General features: G+C 42.6%; 1 protein-coding gene across 1 annotated transcript in view; it reads left to right on the forward strand.

Moving 5' to 3' along the window:
- Window positions 1-22,042, forward strand: part of LOC147435922 (isoamylase 3, chloroplastic-like) — a 205,298-nt gene that overhangs the window by 38,848 nt on the left and 144,408 nt on the right. Inside the window, exons 2-4 of the mRNA XM_086488826.1 lie at window positions 15,817-15,889; window positions 15,974-16,051; window positions 16,169-16,299. Of these exons, the coding sequence (XP_086344952.1) occupies window positions 15,817-15,889; window positions 15,974-16,051; window positions 16,169-16,299 (282 nt within the window). The remainder of the gene's footprint in view (window positions 1-15,816; window positions 15,890-15,973; window positions 16,052-16,168; window positions 16,300-22,042) is intronic.

Raw genomic sequence — 22,042 nt, forward strand, 5'->3', positions numbered from 1 at the left:
GGCTGATGCCTTGTCAAGGAAGCCACAAATTTCAGCTGTGTCAATTCCTTATCATCATGAGCTTGATGATATGAGAGAACAATATGCAAATGATGAAGATTTTGCAAGGGTCTTCGAGCAACTAATGGATGGACAACGTCATGGACACTATCTTCTCAAAGACGGGTTCATGATGATGCATGGCAGATTGTGTGTCACAAAGCCATTGCGACGCAAAGTTATGGAAGAGAGTCATGTCCCACCGTATGCATGGCATCGTGGTATCGATGCTACAGTTAAAGCGGTTGAGACATTCTTCTATTGGCCTACATTGAGAAGGGATGTGGATGCCTTCGTGCGAGAATGCCTAATTTGCCAGAAGGTCAAGTTTGACCGGCAAAAGGCACCAGGGTTATTGCAACCACTACCTATTCGAGATAAACCATGGGAAAGTATTGCTATGGATTTTATCTTTGATCTTCTGAGAACGCAGACAGGAAATGATGGTATTTGGACCATTATTTGCAGATTCAGCAAGCAGGCTCATTTTATTCCTGTCAGGAAGAAGATAAAGCCAGTTTATGAGCAATATTTTCAAGTATCATGGCATGCCACAGTCGATTCTTAGCGACCGTGATCCACGCATGACAAGTTTGTTTTGGAGAGGCTTGTTTGAGAATATGGGCACAACGCTCAAATTCTTTTCGTCATTTCATCCTCAAACAGATGGGCAGTCAGAAGAGGCAAATTCTACTATCCTAGATTTGCTGAAGTGCTATGTGTCAGAGCATAAAGGAAAGTGGGAGCAGTATTTGCCATTGGTGGAGTATGAATACAATAATACAGTACATTCATCAACTGGCAAGGCACCTTTTGAGATAGTTGAAGGTGGCAAGAAAGTTCCTCCCATACTGCATACAAAGGACAAGATATTTGAAGCAGATAAGTATGTTTAGGATATGGATGAAATGTACAAGAAGGTCAAAGTGGCCTTAGTAAAGACTCAGGCAAAGCAAAGGAAAGCAGCTGATCGTCACCGTCGTGAAGTGGTATATTCACTTGGTGATTGGGTGCTTTTGCGCTTTGAAAAGGCAAGGTTAAAGAAGATGAAGGGCAAAGAAAGACTGTTTCCAAACATTTTTACACTGTCGGTTTGGGTATGCTCGAAAGTGTTAGGGGATCCAACGTGTACTATAAGACAGTGGCAAAATGTGTGGCTACCATTTTGTCATTGGAAAGTTAGGACTCAAAGCAATGACAGAGTGCGCAACTACCACTATGTCATTGGGACAGGGTTCACACGCAGGCAATACATGTGTCGACAAGGTGTTGGATACAGTAGGGTTGACAATGAGCATGTATGTGTCGTACATGTGTCGACAGGTGTTGAATACATCAGTGTTGACTGGAAGCATGTACGACATAGATGCAAACGAGGACGTTTGAGATTTCATCAGTGTTGACTGGAAGCATGTACGACATAGATGCAAACAAGGACGTTTGAGATTTCAAGAGGGGGCTATGTCACCAGCGTGTGACTACTATCTATCCTTTTTGTTGATTTCTTTCTTATTATTTATTTACTTTCACTTTTTGGAAACACCCCTCGGGAAATCTAATTGCCTTGCATTGCATAGCTAGTGTGGAACTGTCAGAGGGAGTTTAGGCCTGAGGGCAAGAGAGCACTAAAGTTGGACAAAGACTATGGTTAGCCAAGTGGGGTCATTGACTAGCCAAACTGGAATCCTTTGTTACAGAGGCTACATTTCAGTTCTGGGTGTGGCTGCAGTGTACAAAGAGGGTTAGATGACCTAGAAAGATACAATGGTAGCATCTCCTAAAATTTAGGGAACTGCTATTTTGGGACTTGAAAATGTGTTTGCGTCATTACCTCCGGAATGACAAGGGGAACATTTTCTTACTTTGTCGTGAAGTCAACTGGGCAACCGGTTGGGAGATTTTTAGGCGACAACCTCGAAAGGGGAAAATGCTTATAAATGTGCCAAGTGGCACCTTCTGGTGCACTTTCCTCATGCAAGAGAAGGGGGCGCTGATTTTAGAGAGGAGAAGGGCTCATTTTCAGTCTGTTATCACAGGTTAAGAGCTATGGAGTGCTTGCTTTCCCTCCTATGTACAGTGCAATGCTAGGAGTGATGCCCTGCACGCTACGCACTGCCCTCTCTCTCCCCTATGGCAGTATGTTATGCCCCTCTAGTGGGCTTTTCATTTGACCAATGTACAGTTGTGTGGGTTCATGCGAGATTGCCGTGGCAAGAGCCTCTTGCACAGGTACTGGATTAGCTAGCGGCTAATCCCCCGCCGCAGGTACAGGTGAATTCGGAGAGGTTTCATGCCAGAAATCTTGTTCGATTCAGGTACAGGTGCGGAAGCTTGAGGACTTGCTACGGATGCGACCAGCACGCGAAACGGAGCCCGAAACAGTAAATTACAGCCTGCTGTGTATTTTTGCAGGTTTAGGGTTTTGGCCCTAAACGGTCCCTAATACCCCCAGGAGGTTCGGGGACGCGAAGGGACCGCTGTACAGGTGATCTGGCACATTTTCGGGGCTGAAAACAGAGAATTCAGTGTGTTGCAGATTCTCGCCAGGTTTTGCAAAGTGTCCGTATGCATTGGGAAAGTCAGTCAATGCGTGGGAATACTGACTGTGAGGGGTCCTAGTACAGTAATGCTGCCGAAATCGGGCCGGAACAGTTGAAATTCAGCCGAGTTTGTGCGGGGCAGCTTGTAGGGATCCACAACGTTTATTCCCTCTTTTGAACAATAAAGAAATACCGAAAGGGGCGTCTAAGTTAGGGGCCAATCTGGTGTCGGTCTACTCATATAGGTGCAATCTAGCAGCCTGTATCCCTCTCCCCTTTGTTGTGTCTTGAAAGTACAGGTAAAATAGATGACTAATAATGGGTGAAACCTAAATCAAGGTTTAAAGTAAAGTCTACCGCCCTTTTTGGATTGAACAGGCCGGTTTCAACCCCCCCCCTTTTATATAACCTTTATTGGCGCATACATGCCTTCAATCTTGGCTTCCATTATGTGGCACCTTTCTTTATTGTAATTCTGGCTGGTAGCCTTCATCGATCCTTGGTGGTTGGGGTCGGTTCATAGTTGTTCACGCTGACGAGTCTCCTTTTGCTAATTCCCATGTCGCCACCCGGACAAAAAGATAGGCTGTGTACCCTTGATATCGATGGTACGAGTGTTTTGTGACAAAACGTACTTTTATGAATGAGTACCACTTACACTCAACTCCTAATCAAATGCAGTCAAAGATTGTGGAAATGAGTAATATCTTATTGGGGATAATAAGCCCAACTTGGGTGGCCATGTGAACGCATTGTATTAGCCTATATAAGGCCCAAAATTTAATGATAACTCTCTGTTGCATTTTGCTCCAGTCGTGCTCTCTCTCTCTCTCTCTCTTGTTGGGTTAAAGGCCCAAATGACCCCTTCTGTGTTTATTTTTAAAGGTTACTAACCAAGTTCACATTGAAGTTGGCCACTAACTTAAAAATTTGTCTTATACTTTAATAAAGGGAATGAGAGCCAAATTCATACTCTCAACTATTCCCTTTACGAAAACGTGCAGCCTGTCTCTCTCTCCTACTTCGATTTCTCACGCCTCCATCTCTGCAGATCATCGCCTCCTCTCCAAGCCTCAAGCCTTGCACATCTTCTCGTGCTCTATCGCTTGCACACATTGCTGCGCACTCATCAACTGGTATCAGAGCAAATTTAGGGTTTGCTTCCAAACCTGCAAACACTGATTTTAAGTCAAGGAGGTCAACTTTCACGCGAGGTTTTGTAATTTTATCGCCAAAGGACTCGTCCCCGCATACTAGAGGACTCCCGGCTAGTCAAATTGACCTAAAACAGGCTGAAATTAGGTCAAAATCAGCAAATTACAGGTTATGACAGGAAAATACAGGTTTTGCAAATCATGTATTAAGGTGAGGGAACATCTTTACTAGGTCCTCGCTACTCGAAAACAAAGAAATTGCTGGAAAACAGGTCCCAAAATAGGTGTTTTCAACAAATTTAGATTTATGCAGGTTTTTGCAAGTGTATTTTTGATGCATCTACATTGAGGAAAGTGCAAATTGATGCAATTTATGCACATTTGACAAGTTTTGGCTATGTATGACCATTTGTGGCTCAATTTTCTGCAATTTGATGCTACAAAGTGGGGCTTTTGCTCATCCCTGCGCAGAAATTTAAAAAATTGTTTTTTGTGCCTAAATTGAGTCATTTTGTCCCAAATTGCTCCTCTGACCATTTGGAGCTGTAGTACACACTTCTGTCAGGTTATACTCCGGTTTTGGTGCATTTTGCCCAAAAATTCAGCGTATTAGTCCTCTTATTCGTGCATCTATGGCCTCATCTTCTTCGGACGTGAAGAATCTCTTCGAGATCAGGTTTCGACCTTTGGAAAGACAAGATCTAGGGAATCCTATTTCTTAAGGATTGTGAAGGGACACTTGAATAGATAAAGCCAGAGAATATTTCGGATGAAGCCCAACTTGGGTGGCCATGTGAACGCATTGTATTAGCCTATATAAGGCCCAAAATTTAATGATAACTCTCTGTTGCATTTTGCTCCAGTCGTGCTCTCTCTCTCTCTCTCTTGTTGGGTTAAAGGCTCAAATGACCCAAATGACCCCTTCTGTGTTTATTTTTAAAGGTTACTAACCAAGTTCACATTGAACTTGGCTACTAACTTAAAAATTTGTCTGATACTTTAATAAAGGGAATGAGAGCCAAATTCATACTCTCAACTATTCCCTTTACGAAAACGTGCAGCCTGTCTCTCTCTCCTACTTCGATTTCTCACGCCTCCATCTCTGCAGATCATCGCCTCCTCTCCTAGCCTCAAGCCTTGCACATCTTCTCGTGCTCTCTCTATCGCTTGCACACATTGCTGCGCACTCATCAACTGGTATCAGAGCAAATTTAGGGTTTGCTTCCAAACCTGCAAACACTGATTTTAAGCCAAGGAGGTCAACTTTCACGCGAGGTTTTGTAATTTTATCGCCAAAGGACTCGTCCCCGCATACTAGAGGGCTCCCGGCTAGTCAAATTGACCTAAAACAGGCTGAAATTAGGTCAAAATCAGCAAATTACAGGTTATGACAGGAAAATACAGGTTTTGCAAATCATGTATTAAGGTGAGGGAACATCTTTACTAGGTCCTCGCTACTCGAAAACAAAGAAATTGCTGGAAAACAGGTCCCAAAATAGGTGTTTTCAACAAATTTAGATTTATGCAGGTTTTTGCAAGTGTATTTTTGATGCATCTACATTGAGGAAAGTGCAAATTGATGCAATTTATGCACATTTGACAAGTTTTGGCTATGTATGACCATTTGTGGCTCAATTTTCTGCAATTTGATGCTACAAAGTGGGGCTTTTGCTCATCCCTGCGCAGAAATTTAAAAAATTGTTTTTTGTGCCTAAATTGAGTCATTTTGTCCCAAATTGCTCCTCTGACCATTTGGAGCTGTAGTACACACTTCTGTCAGGTTATACTCCGGTTTTGGTGCATTTTGCCCAAAAATTCAGCGTATTAGTCCTCTTATTCGTGCATCTATGGCCTCATCTTCTTCAGACGTGAAGAATCTCTTCGAGATCAGGTTTCGACCTTTGGAAAGACAAGATCTAGGGAATCCTATTTCTTAAGGATTGTGAAGGGACACTTGAATAGATAAAGCCAGAGAATATTTCGGATGAAGCCCAACTTGGGTGGCCATGTGAACGCATTGTATTAGCCTATATAAGGCCCAAAATTTAATGATAACTCTCTGTTGCATTTTGCTCCAGTCGTGCTCTCTCTCTCTCTCTCTTGTTGGGTTAAAGGCTCAAATGACCCAAATGACCCCTTCTGTGTTTATTTTTAAAGGTTACTAACCAAGTTCACATTGAACTTGGCTACTAACTTAAAAATTTGTCTGATACTTTAATAAAGGGAATGAGAGCCAAATTCATACTCTCAACTATTCCCTTTACGAAAACGTGCAGCCTGTCTCTCTCTCCTACTTCGATTTCTCACGCCTCCATCTCTGCAGATCATCGCCTCCTCTCCTAGCCTCAAGCCTTGCACATCTTCTCGTGCTCTCTCTATCGCTTGCACACATTGCTGCGCACTCATCAACTGGTATCAGAGCAAATTTAGGGTTTGCTTCCAAACCTGCAAACACTGATTTTAAGCCAAGGAGGTCAACTTTCACGCGAGGTTTTGTAATTTTATCGCCAAAGGACTCGTCCCCGCATACTAGAGGGCTCCCGGCTAGTCAAATTGACCTAAAACAGGCTGAAATTAGGTCAAAATCAGCAAATTACAGGTTATGACAGGAAAATACAGGTTTTGCAAATCATGTATTAAGGTGAGGGAACATCTTTACTAGGTCCTCGCTACTCGAAAACAAAGAAATTGCTGGAAAACAGGTCCCAAAATAGGTGTTTTCAACAAATTTAGATTTATGCAGGTTTTTGCAAGTGTATTTTTGATGCATCTACATTGAGGAAAGTGCAAATTGATGCAATTTATGCACATTTGACAAGTTTTGGCTATGTATGACCATTTGTGGCTCAATTTTCTGCAATTTGATGCTACAAAGTGGGGCTTTTGCTCATCCCTGCGCAGAAATTTAAAAAATTGTTTTTTGTGCCTAAATTGAGTCATTTTGTCCCAAATTGCTCCTCTGACCATTTGGAGCTGTAGTACACACTTCTGTCAGGTTATACTCCGGTTTTGGTGCATTTTGCCCAAAAATTCAGCGTATTAGTCCTCTTATTCGTGCATCTATGGCCTCATCTTCTTCAGACGTGAAGAATCTCTTCGAGATCAGGTTTCGACCTTTGGAAAGACAAGATCTAGGGAATCCTATTTCTTAAGGATTGTGAAGGGACACTTGAATAGATAAAGCCAGAGAATATTTCGGATGAAGCATGGGTTAGCCTGAACAGGAAGGCAGTTACATACATCAAAATGGCCATGATCGATGAGACACTGAAAGGTCTCACAAATGCTTTTGATGTGTGGGAGAAGTTAAAGGCGATGTATGAGAATACAACGCCTGTCAACCAAGTGCATTTGATGCGAAAACTTGTTGGCATGCAGCTAAATGAGTTCAAGAGCGTTGTAGAGCACTTGTCGTTGTTTACAGGTACTTTGTCGCAGTTATTACAGGATTCAGGTTTGCCTCCTTTTGATGATAAGTTGAAAGCTATCTTCTTGCTTATGACCTTACCTGATTCATGGGAAACATTGGTGGTTTCATTGTCGAATAACCCCAATTTGACCTTTGATGGTGTTAGGGGTTCTATCTTGAATGAGGAAATCAGGAGGAAAGCAGGTGGAGAGGGAGGCAACTTTGCCAACATGGTTAGAGGCAGGACAGAGAAGAAGAATGTCTATGCACAAAGGAGAAAGAGGAAGAGTAAGGAAAAGGGAAATGCCAGCAAAGGCAAGGGTGATGTGACTTGCTATCAGTGTGGCAAGAAAGGTCACAAGAAACCCGATTGCAGGTACTACAAAACCGAGTTAGAACGGAAAAAGAATGGCAAAGACAAAAAGAAAGAGAAGAAGGAAGTCAAGACAGATACAGAGGACAGCTCAAAGGACAAAGAGAAGGTCAATGTGGCTTCTAGTGTTGTGATTGAGGAGCTGTAAGATGTAGAGGACATCTTGTGTGCCACTTTGTCAGATGATGATGCTTATGTCCTTGATGCCTCTCTTAATGTTCATTCACAGGACATGTAGATCACCAAGAGTGATCTTATTGATGCTTTGTTGACTGTCAGTGATGCATTATCCCAGACTTGGATGGTTGATTCCGATGTTTCATTTCATGTGACTCTTATCAAGGAGTGTTTCTCTACTTTTGATGCAAGTAAGCATGGCCATGTATACCTTGGAAACAATCACGGGTGTTCCATTGAGGGTATTGACACTGTGCATCTCTCCATAGATGGCACAAATGAGCTTGTCTTGCATGATGTTAGATATATGCCAAGAATCGAGAAGAGTCTGCTTTCTGTTGGTCAGATGGATATGCATGGTTACAGCATCTTGTTTGAGAGAGGATCATGGAAAATGACTGAAGGCTCAAGGCTGATTCTAAAGGGCACAAAGAAAGGGACACTTTACTGCATGTATGGAAAGGCCATGTTGGGCAAGTTTATTGCGTTGGCTGAAATTAACTCTCACATGGAGTTATGGCACAAGAGGCTTGGCCATATGAGCCAAAAGGGCCTTTCTAAGCTTTGTACTTTGAACAAGCTTGATGCTAAAGGCACAAAGCTTGACTTTTGTAATGAATGTCAATATGGCAAGCAAGTAAAGCGTTCTTATTACTCCGGTGTCTCTCGTAAATCTTGTGTGCTTGATCTTGTACATTCTGATGTATGTTGTCTCCTTTGTTGATGATCATTCTAGGAAAATTTGGGTTTATTAAGGATGAAGCCTTTGCTGCGTTTAAGAAATTTCATGTATTTGTGACCACCTAAACAAGTAAAAAGCTGAAATGCTTGTGTACGGACAATGAGAGAGAGTTCACAAGTGTTGAATTTAACAAATTTTGTGAAAATTTGGGTATTAAGAGGGAGCTTACTGTACCATACAGCCCCTCTTCTAATGGTGTGGCTGAAAAATTCAATAGGACACTTTGTGAGAGGGTGAGATTCATGCTGTCCACAGCTAATCTCTCTCATGGATTTTGGGGAGAAGCTTTGAAAAGTGCAGTGCATATATGCAATCGATCCCCTCACATGTCTTTGAAAGGTGACATCCTTGAAGAGGTTTGGTCTGGCAAGCCTGCTTCATATGATCAATTACGCATTTTTGGTTGCGAAGCTTTTGTGCATATTAGACCTGAGTTGAGAAGCAAACTAGATGCCAAGTCCATTAAAGGTCTTTTCATGGGATATGGTGAAGAAGGTGAAAGAGTTACAGGATTTGGTTACCTCAGCTCAATGCGTAGCCAGGATGTTGTTTTTAATGAGGCAAGGCTGCTTCAAAACAATTGTGCCTCAAAGCATGACCATAAAAGGGTCAATTTTCAGCATGACCAACCACTTGTTAGGCCTATTCTTGATCCTCAAGATGCACCACATATGGCTGAAAATGTAGATGATCCAGTGGTGTTTGAGCCAGATGATTTTGGGCAGCAAATTGAGGCTCCTAAAGGGCATTTGCAGCCACGAAACAATGCTGAAAATGGTGCTGAAAATGATGTACAGCAGTCCATTGTTGATGATTTTTATCATGCCACCTGATATAGATCCATTCCCGGATAATGTGGATCATTGGGTGAGGCGGTCTACTCGTCTAAGACGGACTGTGAGTAGATATGATCTCTCTTTGCATTACATTATGTTGATGTTGGGGTTAAGGCCTATGTGCCTTGACCGGTCGCCCAGGTCATGGGCGCCCGCCCACTGTTATCCTATACTTATAGTGAGTATACTGTATAGGGGGAGCTGCCACTTCACAGTCTCCCCACCCGCATTGTGTGTGTCTCCTTCTCTCTCTCTCACTCTCCGTCTGTGGTGCTCCCCGATCCCCTTCAATTGGTATCAGAGCTATGGTGACCGCGGAGAGCACGACGGCTTTGAGAGCTTCGAAGCGATAGCTCGCTCGCTCTCGACGATAGAGAGATTAAGAAAGCTTGGAAGCTTTGTGAGAATGCAATGGGAGCTTGTGAGCTCAGTTGAGAGTGATGTATGCTCTTGTGGAAGCTTAGAAAGGAGTGTGGAAGATTGTGTGTAAGTGAAGGTGCTGCCCTAAAACTGTGTGCGCAACAACACTGTTTTCAGATTCGTTTTTCTCTTTGTAGAATGCAGACTTGAGAATTGTGTCCGCTATGCCCATCTGTTTCGACGTGGTCTACAACTTTGTAGAAGAAACTTTTTGCAAATTTCTCACCGTTTTGCTGATATTCAACTCAGACTGACTGTATACAGAAATTCCAGATTTTCTGTTGTTGCATTGTGTGCGAGTTTGATGCACTTTTGGAAGCACGGGAGATGCTTGAAGTTGAGTGCATAAATTCTGAGATAAAGATGCAATTGCAGCTTGTGTTAAGCTTGTGGTTTGAGGGTTTTTTGGTAGACTTGGGCAACGAAGTACGGAGGCGTTTACACACCACCGAGGCGGTCTCTTGAGAGACGCAGTTTTTTGGAGCACACAGGTGGAGCTTCTTTCACTGGTTTTCACAAGATACTTTGGCAGTGATTTTGTGCTTGGATTCATGGTCTTTGTGGATGGTTTGCATATGGTTATGGCGCATGGTTGATGCCCATTATACATGCATTTTGGCGAGCACTTTCAACTGCCGGTGAGCTCTCTTGAGAGCATTGTTTTCGCATTGATCAAGTTTCCGGATTGCAAATCTTTTGGCGCTTGCTTATGCGCGGTCACTCCGTTGATGTACGTTGAGTGCGGATTGCCATTGTATGTGAAAATGTGGAGCCATTTTGACATTTCTACTCATTGGCATTGAGTAGTGTTATGGTTTATGGTAGAGATTGTACTTGAGTTTTTGCTCAGTTTTTAGGGGAAACTCTATCGGTTTTTTCCCAGATTCTCGCCATAGTTTGTGATTGAGTGTTTACTCTCACTTTGACAGGTTTTGTCAGTTTGGACACAGTTTTGTGTTTATGTATCCACTCTCGCAAGAGTGAGGAGTTGTGTATCTTTCTTTGCTTGAGACAGTGTTTTGCTCTTGGGTAGGAGAGTCTTGTGATCTCGAGCATTGTTTGCCATAGTTTTGCAGAGCTTATGCATATATGTTGAGTGTAGTTTGATGTGCATTGATTGCTCATTGTATTGAGCTTGTAGGACAATGGTTATTTTGTGTTGATAGCCATTGTGCGTTGAAACTCTGGCGAAATTTTCCCAGGAGTTTTATGCGTATCATTTATGCGATCTAGGTAGAGATTGCGGGTTGCACTCAGCATTTGCGTGCAGTGTTCTCTGCAGGTGGGAGATTTGTGTACGTGTATGCATCGATACCGCATAGTGTGGGCTTGGTGATTAGCTCACAGATTGCAGTGTGATACTAGAGCAGGCGAGGCTTGTATTGACATTGCGGAAGCTCTATTTTGGAGTGTGTCTCACAGGTTTTACATTGTGTTTCTGGCCATATTTGTAGACAGTTTCCAGGTGTTGTTGGTGAGGTGGTTTTGCTTTCTAGTTTGCTACATTGTGCTCATGGCAGAGACAGGTGATCGCTCAGATTATGATCTCTCCGAAATGTGCATGTTTGATGGGTCAGACTTTGCAGCATGGAGAGAGCGTATGCTTGATGCATTGACACAGTGAGGGTTGCATCGACCATTGAGTGGTGATGCAGGTAGACCTTCAAACATGTCTGACGATCAGTGGCAGGAGGTAGAGGAGATGGCACTATCTACACTCTCTTTGCACCTTGCGGAATCTGTATATGCTCTTGTTATGTATGAAACTACTTCGAGAGCACTTTGGCGTAGATTACATGATATGTATGATAGATCTGAGTCATCACGGACTCGTGTGAGACATGTACATTCACGAGCACGCCGACAGGTGACATGTTGGTATTGTGGTCATTCTGGAGACGTTAGACGGCGTTGTTTTCGTCGTATGTGACATCGTAGGAGACATGGCAGTCTCAGAGATGTATGTAGTGATGCCATGGACTCGGTTGACTCTCTCTCTCTCACTCTCCGTTTGTGGTGCTCCCCGATCCCCTTCAGTTGACAGATGAGGGAGAGCCCCTTACGTATAAAGAGGCAAAGACATGTGAGCACAGCGACAAGTGGGAGCTTGCTATGCAGGAAGAGATTAAAGCTTTGCATGCTAATCATACTTGGGATTTGGTGGAATTGCCCAAAGGAAGGAAGGCTATCCCTAACAAATGGGTAAAATCAAGACAGTTGATGCAAAACCCAAGTATAAGACAAGGCTGGTTGCAATGGGTATGTTCAAATCAAGGGCATAGACTTTCAGGAAGTGTTCTCTCCTGTAGTGAAGATGACCACTTTGCGTGTATTGTTTGTCATAGTGGCTGCCCTTGATTTAGAATTGGACCAAATGGATGTACATACCGCTTTCTTGCATGGTGATGTGGAGGAAGAGCTTTATATGAAGCAACCTGAGGGTTTTGTTATTCCTGGCAAGGAACATTTGGTATGTATGCTCAATAGAAGCTTGTATGGGCTGAAACAATCATGTAGACAATGGTACAAGAAGTTTGACAGCTTCATGCTCAAACATGGTTACAAAAGAATCCATGCAGACCATTGTTTGTATATCAAACGTGATGAGGATGGCAGCCCTATTATTCTTGTGCTCTATGTGGATGATATGTTAATAGCTGCAAAGAAAAGAAGCACTGTTGATGCTATTAAAGAGCAGCTGAAATTTGCATTTTCAATGAAAGACCTTGGGGCAGCTGAACATATACTTGGAGTGAGGGTTAGAAGGCAAAGGGACCAGCGCATATTGTATTTGTCGCAAGAAAAGTACATTGAAAAGGTGCTGGACAGATTTAACATGGCTGAAGCAAAGCCTCTTGGCGTGCCATTACGGCCATATGTCAAAATCTCCAAGGATGATTGCCCCAAGTCAAAGGAAGAAGCCATGACATGCAAAGTGTGCCTTACACTTCAGCTTGTGGTTCACTTATGTATGCTATGGTTGCTACTAGGCCTGACAAAAGCTGACAAAAGCCCATTCAGTGGGAGTTGTGAGCCGGTTTATGGCTAATCCAGGCAGGTTGCATTGGGATGCAGTGAAGTCCATTATGAGGTACTTGAAAGGGACTAAAAACAAATGCCTCTGCTATGGTAAAGGACCATTAGAGTTGAAGGGATTTTGTGACTCTGACATGGCTGGTGATGTGGATACATGGAAATCCACAAGTGGTTATGTGTTTGCTCTTGCAGGAGGTGCTGTTTCATGGTGTTCTAGATTGCAAAAGATCGTTGCATTGTCTACTACAAAGGTTGAATATATTTCAGCCACTGAGGCTTCCAAAGAAGCCATTTGGTTAGCACGTCCATGCAATGATTTTGGTTTGCCTGACAAGGCACCTATGCTCGGTTGTGATAGCCAGAGTGCCATATGTCTGACAAAGAATGCCATGTTTTATGCACGCACAAAGCATATTGATGTGCGGTATCACTTCATTTGAGAAGTGCTTGAGGATGGCCTTATTACATTGGTTAAGGTCCATACATCACAAAATCCAGCAGATGCTTTCACTAAGTGCTTACCCAAAGCACAACATCAGCTATGCATACAGATGGTGGGAGTCACGTAGCTTAAAGGCGCCATTTATGCCTTTAAGTGGGAGGTTGTTGGGTTAAAGGCCCAAATGACCCCTTTTGTGTATATTTTTAAAGGTTACTAACCTTTGGCCAAGTTCACATTGAACTTGGCCACTAACTTAAAAATGGTCTTATACTTTAATGAAAGGAATGAGAGCCAAATTCATACTCTCAACTATTCCCCTTACGAAAACGTGCAGCCTGTCTCTCTCTCCTACTTCGATTTCTCACGCCCCTATCTGTGCAGATCATCGCCTCCTCTCCAAGCCTCAAGCCTTGCACATCTTCTCATGCTCTATCACTTGCGCACATTGCTGCGCTCTCATCATCTCTCTCTCTCTCTCTCTCTCTCTCTCTCTCTCTCTCTCTCGTGCTCACTCTTCTCGCCATGTCAATCCGAGAAGCCATAGACTTCCGTTGCGAGCTCATTAGTCCTTTTTTGGTGAGGAGAACACTTCAAAGGCTTTGACAGCTTTCAAGACCCTCAAGCTGATCTAAAAGCTGCCTCACCGCCTGTCATCTCCAGCTCATCACCAGCAAAAACTCTATTCGCCCTTGCCCTTGCTATGCAAATCTGCCGGCCTAGAGCCCTTTGCAATCAATGGTGGCTTCAACACGTGTTTTTGCACGTGCTGCTCAGCTGCAACAACGCACTTCAGGGTTCATAGCCTTGCCTCCTACAGCCTTGAGATTAAGGTTTTGCACACATCTCCAAGGTGTCGGCCTTCTTGCCCCGAGCCTCTTCTCTAGCTACAAGCTGCCTGAGTGCCCGATTTCTCTACTCTCGGCACTGCATACAAGCCCTGCACTTGACATCAGACGGTGACTCTTCCACTGTCAATGTTGCAACCCTCTCGCGGTCGCTCTGCCATCTCATCCACCCTCGGTGTCTAGTTATTTGCTGCCCAACTGAGCGAGCTCATCAACAGCTGCCTTTCCACCTGCATACAAGCACGCAGGCTTCGAATTCCTCCCCATTTTATCTCATCCTCACCGTGGTGTTCCCTACATTCCTTGCATGGAGGACACACTGTAGTTGCTTCACCTGCCATAAATCAAGCCCGAGTGATAGCGCAGCTGCCTGCAATGCAATACACAACTGCTCCTGCAAAGAGAATATCCATCGTCAAATCTTCTTGAGACATCCTTTTCTTTAGTGTTTGTTCCCGCGGTTGAGAACAGTCGAGAGCCCATTAATTTAAACCCTTTCGAAGGGTCTTTCCCGTGCTGAAAACAGAACCCCCCCCAAAAGCTCAAGCCTTTGAATCTTTTAAAACCCTCTTCAATCTTTTCGATTCTTATCCAAGGGGTTTTAACGAACCAAAATTCTGCATTGCAAAAGGTCTCAAAGAATCACCGAGTTCTTTTCACTGTTAACCAAGTATCGCTCAAGGAGGAGCATCTTTCAATTGCATTTTGTGTTCGCGCTTGTGACGGGCATAGACACTGCCATTTGCATCAAAATAATCATGAACATGAATCTCTTTGTAATCTGATACGAAGATGATATCATGATCAAGTAAGCATCCGCAAACGAACATGAAAGAAATAAGCATGGACGATGCGAAGACATGAAGAAGAAGAAGATCATGGGAGACATGACAAATACACTTGAATCAAGCATCAAGAACACAAATATGACACATGATATTTGCCCTTTGCATGATTATGATGTACTCTATAATTGAACGTAGGCATGATTAAAATGGCCACCTTGTGAACCAAAGAGAGATGTATCATGTTGAACCTCCTATGATGTATCAGTGGACCATCGAAAACCCTAGATGAATCACTAAAGAGTACCATGATTAGGTGTAAGGGGGAGCTTGTTAGGGTAAACCTCCTCATGGGAACCAACTCTTTTGTATGACACATAATGTATGAGACATACATGCATGCATGCATGCATCCATGACCCATGAAGACCCCATTAAATGAAATCTACAAAGATTGCATTTAAGAAGGTCCATGATCTCTATCCTTCAACAACATAGATTTTATCTATAAAAGCTTGATGTACATTATTCATTTGGCATGAATCTAATGCATTGTCATTTTACTTGGGCATCTGTATTAAGTCTACCTTTTAATTAATCTTGTGATTAATGACATTGTGTTAATTATCTATGAATGCTACTAACACCCATCCACCCTAACCTAATCCCCACATATATGAGATGACCGTCTTTTATTTCCTCCTTATTTACTTTGTTTAGAAAGCAATTCTCCTATTTCTGGGAAGGGTGTGGGGAGTGGGGGTGTAATCTATTATAATTTGCAACTAAACATAGGAGTTTCAGAATGGGGATGGAAGAGAAGCATTTGAGCTTTGTAAGGGACAAGTATTTGAGGCCAAAGGTGGTTTCAACAAAACTAATGCTTGATCTGGATATTTGCTACATTTTTTTTCACCAAAAAGAACACAATGAATTAGATTTGAGCAATGGGTTGCCTATTTTAAGAAGTCGGCATTCCATTTTTGACTTCTGATAGCCAATTGATTTCGCTTAACAGTTTGTACCAGATTTTACATAAGGCGAGTCACTGTCAGCATTGCTCCCCTCTTATCCGTGGGAACCTGCAAAAGGTCTTAACCTTTAAAGACCTAAAATTTTTTCATTCTTCTCTCTTGTGCAAAATTGATGTTACTCTTGATGAACTCTATTGGCAGGTGTGGAGTATGACCCAGCTAGGGTCTTCCCAAGGTTTATCAATGATGAGAAACACACAAAGTGAGGGCTCTGTTAAGGTTGTGGAATGCTCTTGTTTTTTTTGCTGGCTTTGTGCATTCAAGTCATAACTCATTTTTGTTGCTTTGAAACAATCTTCCTAGAGCATTCTTAACCTGCTAGATCTTTGGTTTCAGGATACGCAATTAGTGAGTTACCCCTTCTCTACGTCATCTGGTCAGCCTTCCCCGCTTGGTCCTTCAGTTGCTGAAAGTGGTGTTAACTTTGCACTATACACAAAACATGCTACAGATGTTACTCTGTGTTTGTAAGTGCTAGACTTAGTGTTTTTTTTCCTCCATTAACTGCTGGAGATATTTGGATGGGCAATACTAACAAAGTTCTATTGGAGTGTTTTGTTATACTGTTGGTAGGCCGTTTAAGTTTTAGACTACGTAAATGTGAAACTTGTGTGGTGTTTGCCCCCTCTCTGTGTATTATTATGCAAGTCCCGTTGTTAAACAACTGGTAGGTAGATAATATTTTCAGTAGCCGTAATCTTTTGTGGTCCTTGCTCATTCTCCATCTACTGCTTAAAGGGTTGAAGGGGTGGTAATCCTGGATACCTTTTCCTACATTGCACTGTTTCAGAATTCCTTTCTTTGTATCCACTGCTTGCATACGTGCCGCATGGATTTTTTCCTTGTTTCCTCCTTGAGGGTGGTTTTTCTGTATCTTGGCCAGCTCTATTTGGTTGTCTATTTCTTTCATGTCTTTTGTCTTTTGTGGCACGGCTGCCCATTTGGTGATCCTTTGGGCCGTTAAGATTGTTTTGGCCTATGCTACGAGTGCATGTAAATCCTCTCGCGCTATCAATTATTTTTTCCTTTTGTCGATTGCACAAGGGCGATGGAAAGCAAACCCATCAATGTGCATTAGACATAAAAATATGAACAACAAATGTATGACTATTGCTGGAGGAAAATGATCAAGAACGCTTCTCAAACCAGTAAATGCTTGATCCATTTCCAAGTGTAATACTAGTCTTTTGAAATGAGCTTTAAGAACTGACAATAAGGTTTTATGATTGATTGTTTCTACCTTAAAAACCAAGGTTCTTTCCTTCACTCGTGAGAGAGGAGCTTCATAATTTCCCACACAAAAGCTTGTGGGCAGATTACGGTGGGCTACTGTTATGGTGACCCTTATGGAGTATGTGAAAGCACTATCATATGCTCATTTCTTCATCTAGGTCGTGGTCTTGTACTATCTCATTTTAGTCTTTAGCTTGTATTAGGATTTAAGAATATGCGCTTTTGTCTTTTTTTTTTTTTGTGTGTTGTTTTGACTTTGAAATATGGGAATTAAGTCCTTGTGCTTTCTTGTCCTAGTGGTGATTGTCTTTGAGTACTTGTGCAGAGTTTCATTTACGTAAGATTTTCTAATGTGCGGTTGGCTTACATGGCTTGAATATCGTTGTGCTCCCCACCTTTGATTACAGCCTTGATTGCCCTTTCCTTGATCTTACTTGCAAAAATATAAATCGGGTCATTCGGATGGATCTTGCGAAAGTAGACACTTATAGGACATTGATCAACCCGTCACAGCCCCCACGCACAAAACTGGGCATTACCAGCTCTCCTTAGATTACACCCCTCTTTGGATGGGTTTATTACAAGCCCGACAGACATTGGTGCACACCTCTCATGTTATCCATACCTTCTTATCTTACACACTTTAAGATCGGAGACAATTAGATATGATTAAAAAGCACAAGATGATGCATATGAGGTTTATGGCATCACGACATACAGTCAGAATTGAGAGATTGTTCATCTCTAGATGCTTCGCACATTGTCTACAGGCTCCTCACCACTCACGTGCACTTGTCCTTGGTTGTGGGTTGGCCACCTGTATACTTGCTGGACAGGGATCTCAGGCACACTTAGGGTTGTTCAACACATTCCCCGCTTTAGACCTGTTTTGGTCACATATTCCCCCATTTATATTGGAGGGTCATAGTTTTAGGTCATTGGGCTATATTGAGGATTATTGCCCGACCAGCCCCTGTTCTCCTATATATAGGAGGGGGGGCACCCTCATTGTATTGTCTCGCACCATGTAGCTAGTTGGAGTTACTGGGCTGCTAGCCTTTCCACCATCTGTCTCCTCTCATGTCTTCTCTCTCTCTCTCTCTCTCTCTCTCTCTCTCTCTCTCTCTCTCTCTCTCTCTCTCACACACACACAGTGGCAGCTTGCGCATTTTGTGTTGCATTTTAGGGCAAGAAATTTGGCGGGATTTCCGGCATGATTTTCTCGTCGGCCGATTGTCTTGCTTTCTCTCCCTCTCCAATCCGATACAGTCTTGCCACATCACCGGCCTTTCTCCACCCCCCAACCGCCCCCCCAAAAGAAAAGAGTAATTGCCCTCCATTGCTCTTGAAAAACTAGCTCAGTAGACATCGACTATATACATACATGCAATTTGACCACTCAAACCATGCACTCGCACAAAGAAAACTGTTGTCATTGACAATCAACAATCACATTCACATCATTATCCCCGTTGAGACGTTTGACATGAATCATGATCATTAGGACTGATTTATCCATCACATCCAAATGTCACCGATCTCTAATGGATACACTAAATCTCGTCAAATTCATCATTCGTATCACCTCATGTGATAACTTTGTGACGTGGCAGTGGTTGGATGAACCTGTACAACCGGTTGGTTTACAAGAAGAAGTAGCCTAAAGTGGCCCGGATCAAAGGACCCAAATTGGAGAGACACTGCATGGAATGTCTGTGGAAAATAATGGAATTTTCTATGGATTGCCGAAGTGGTAGATTATTACTATATTTTTGATAGTTAGAAAAGCACTTGGCTTCAGAGTTTTTCAAAAATAAAGCAATAGCACTTTTTAAGCCTTGTTTTTAGCAGTGCTATTAAAAAGTTTCTTTTTAGAAAGGGCCTTTTATAAGAGGTTGAGCCTTAGTTGTAAACAGACAGATTTGAGAGTGTGTGAATGCACAGTTGTAATTTCTCTTGATCAATATTAAAGAAATACTGATAGGGTCCTCATTGGAGGGCCTATACTCTCTGAAGAGGAACGTGCCTCTTTCGTCTTATCTACAAGTGCAAAGTGCTCTCATCAATTCAGTTTCCGTATGTTGTATATCAGTTTGAGTGAAAGATTGAATCTTTTGACTTGTAGGTGGTTACAGCTCTCTTGTGAATCGAGTTGAAATGGTACAGACATTTCATCTCACATACTCAAACAAACACACATTTGCAAGAGTACATCAATCAATTAGTTTTTAGGAATTCCAACCATAACTTTCACGTATCATGGGAAACAATCTATGTACATCTCATAGTAGTTGTAACAAACTTGGGCACCCCAAGTCTAGTTTCTCTCACGACACGAAAGAGATTCACTAAAAATATTTCACAATCAATTGTGAAGTATTCTTAGTGAATCCCTCTCGTGTTGCAACAAAAACTAATTGTGAAGTATTTTTAGTGAATCTCTCTTGTGTCACGACAGAAACTAGACATGGGTGCCCAAGTTTGTTACAGTGTTATCAGAGCACGACCAATTTCTCTTCTACCGGGAAATCCGATCCTTCTCGCTACACCTATGGATTCCAAAAAGAATTAGACGACTCCATCTGCCACCTCTGAAGCGGGAGGTAGTACGGAAAATTGAAGCGGATTAGCGGCGAATGAGTACGGGCCACCCCGGCCCTCGTAGTATCAACTCATGGAGAACCAACGTCAACAACAGGTTGATGAGTACACAAAGCAGATGCTTCTGTTTGCCAAAGATCCGGAGTATGCCAAATTTTTGACCCGGGACATGATGGATGAAGTGCATACTCATTGGCAGAAAGCCATTGAGACCAATCAAACCGGCAATCAAGAAACCTCCTACTCTGAGGATGTTCACTGAAGAAGGACTCAATAATGTTGTCGAGACCCGAATCAATCAGCTTCTAGACACGAAGAAGCCATGGAAGAAGCAATTGAAGAAGCGCAACAAGGGGACTGATTACCTCTGTTACTTGGGCCGTCAATCTTCTTTTGCAACTGCATGAAAACAGAAGAAGCATGTGCGTTTCGAAGGACTACCCAATTCTTCTTCCTCTTCTTCCAACAGTTCTTCTAGCTCTTCCTCTTCTGACTTGAGCGAGGAGGACATAAAGGGCAAGAAACGAAGCAAGAAACGACGTTTTGGAAAGAACAAGAAAAAGGCAAAGAAGGTCAGATTCCGACCAGTTTTTGATAGTTCTACTAAGGAGTCATCCTCTGACAGTTTGGACTCCGACAATCACATGTTTTATGCAAAGAAGAAACATTTTTACATGCTCAACCATTATGACTTCCTCGAAGATAAGAACAAAAAGACTAAGGAATTTAAAGAGTGTAGACAGTAAGTGAAATTTGCATCTTTTTCCTATTGAACCTGCAGATAATGGTCCATATACCATCATTCCCTGTTGGGGTTCTTGGAAGATCAAAGATAAAGTCCATAGCAATGCTTTCCCATGGCTTATCCGGAATAGTCAGTGGTTGTAACAACCCTGGTGGCTTTTTGCCTGTCAAACTTGACCTTTTGGCAAATCATGCATGATCGCACAAAGGCATCCACATCTCTCCTCAAAGTAGGCCATTAGAAGAATGTCTCTACCGCTTTAACTGTCGCATCAATTCCACGATGCCCTGCATACGGTGGGACGTGACTCTCTTCCATGACCTTATGACGCAATGGCTTAGTGACACAAAGTCTTCCATGCATCATCATAAAATCATCTTTGAGGAGGTAGTGCTCATGACGTTGCCCTTCTTGTAACTGTTCAAAGATCCTTGCAAAATCTTCATGAGCAGCGTACTGTTCCTTAATGTCATCCAGCTCATGATGATAAGGAATTGACATAGCTGAAATTTGTGGCTTTCTTGATAACGCATTAGCCACAACATTCTTCTTGCCTTCCACATGCATAATTTGGAAGTGGAACATAGAGAGAATGTTTTCCCATCGCATATGCTTTTCGGATAGCTTTGACTGTGTCAAGAAGTATTGCAAGGTCCAATGGTTTGTTTGGACAACAAAATCAGCACCTAAGAGGTAGTGCTTCCAACTAGAAAGTGCATGAATCACGGCCAAGAGCTCTTTCTCATAGACTTGCATAGTCTTCTCTGGCCCTTGCAAAATTTGGCTTTCATAAGCTACTACCGGTCCATCTTGCATTAGCACTGCTCCGATGCTACTGCCACACGCGTGACACTGGACCTCAAATGACTTCCTGAGATCTAGCAAAACAATTACTGGATTTGACTTCCTCATAAAGCCCACAGGCATCAAAATACACCCCTAAGACTGCTTGTCGATTAAAAAAAAATCAACCCATTGACCTACATCTTGAATCTTGCCAGGGAAAAACAAAATAACCGCATTCAACTCATATTGTGCAACCGGATCCATAAGCTGGTGAACCGGAATAACCACTTCAATAGCGGGTTGCTAATATTCCTAGGCATTCCGAGCATCGGCAAAATCCTTCGACAAACACTCTTTAATGATGTTTGAAGCATCCATTGAGGAAAGATCAACCCGTTTCCTATGCTTATATACACCTTCTGCCATGAATCAACCAATAGCTCAGCAAGGCTTGTTCCACACACACACACATACACACACACAAACACACGTGCACCTCTCTCTCTCTCTCTCTCTCTCTCTCTCTCTCTCACCCAAGTGTGTTAGATTGGTTATGCCATTTCCCTCTTAAATAATAGGTCTTGAGTTCAACTCTCCTCGTCGGATAGATCTTTAAGGTCTCTTGGGATAGTTTCCTACGACATTAAAATTCTCTTTCTCGGGTGTGTGTGTGTGGGTGTGCGATAATAAAAAGAGTAAAATGGCATAACCTTTCTATCACCCAAGTGTGGTAGATTGGTTATGCAATTTCCCTCTTGAATAATTGGCCTTGAGTTCAAGTCTCCTCGTTGCATAGATCTTTAAGGTCTCTCGGGATAGTTTCCTACGATGTTAAAATTCTCTTC

This window comes from Adiantum capillus-veneris, chromosome 18 (genome assembly GCF_014529385.1).
Source record: "Adiantum capillus-veneris isolate H3 chromosome 18, ASM1452938v2, whole genome shotgun sequence".
Taxonomy (NCBI): domain Eukaryota; kingdom Viridiplantae; phylum Streptophyta; class Polypodiopsida; order Polypodiales; family Pteridaceae; genus Adiantum; species Adiantum capillus-veneris.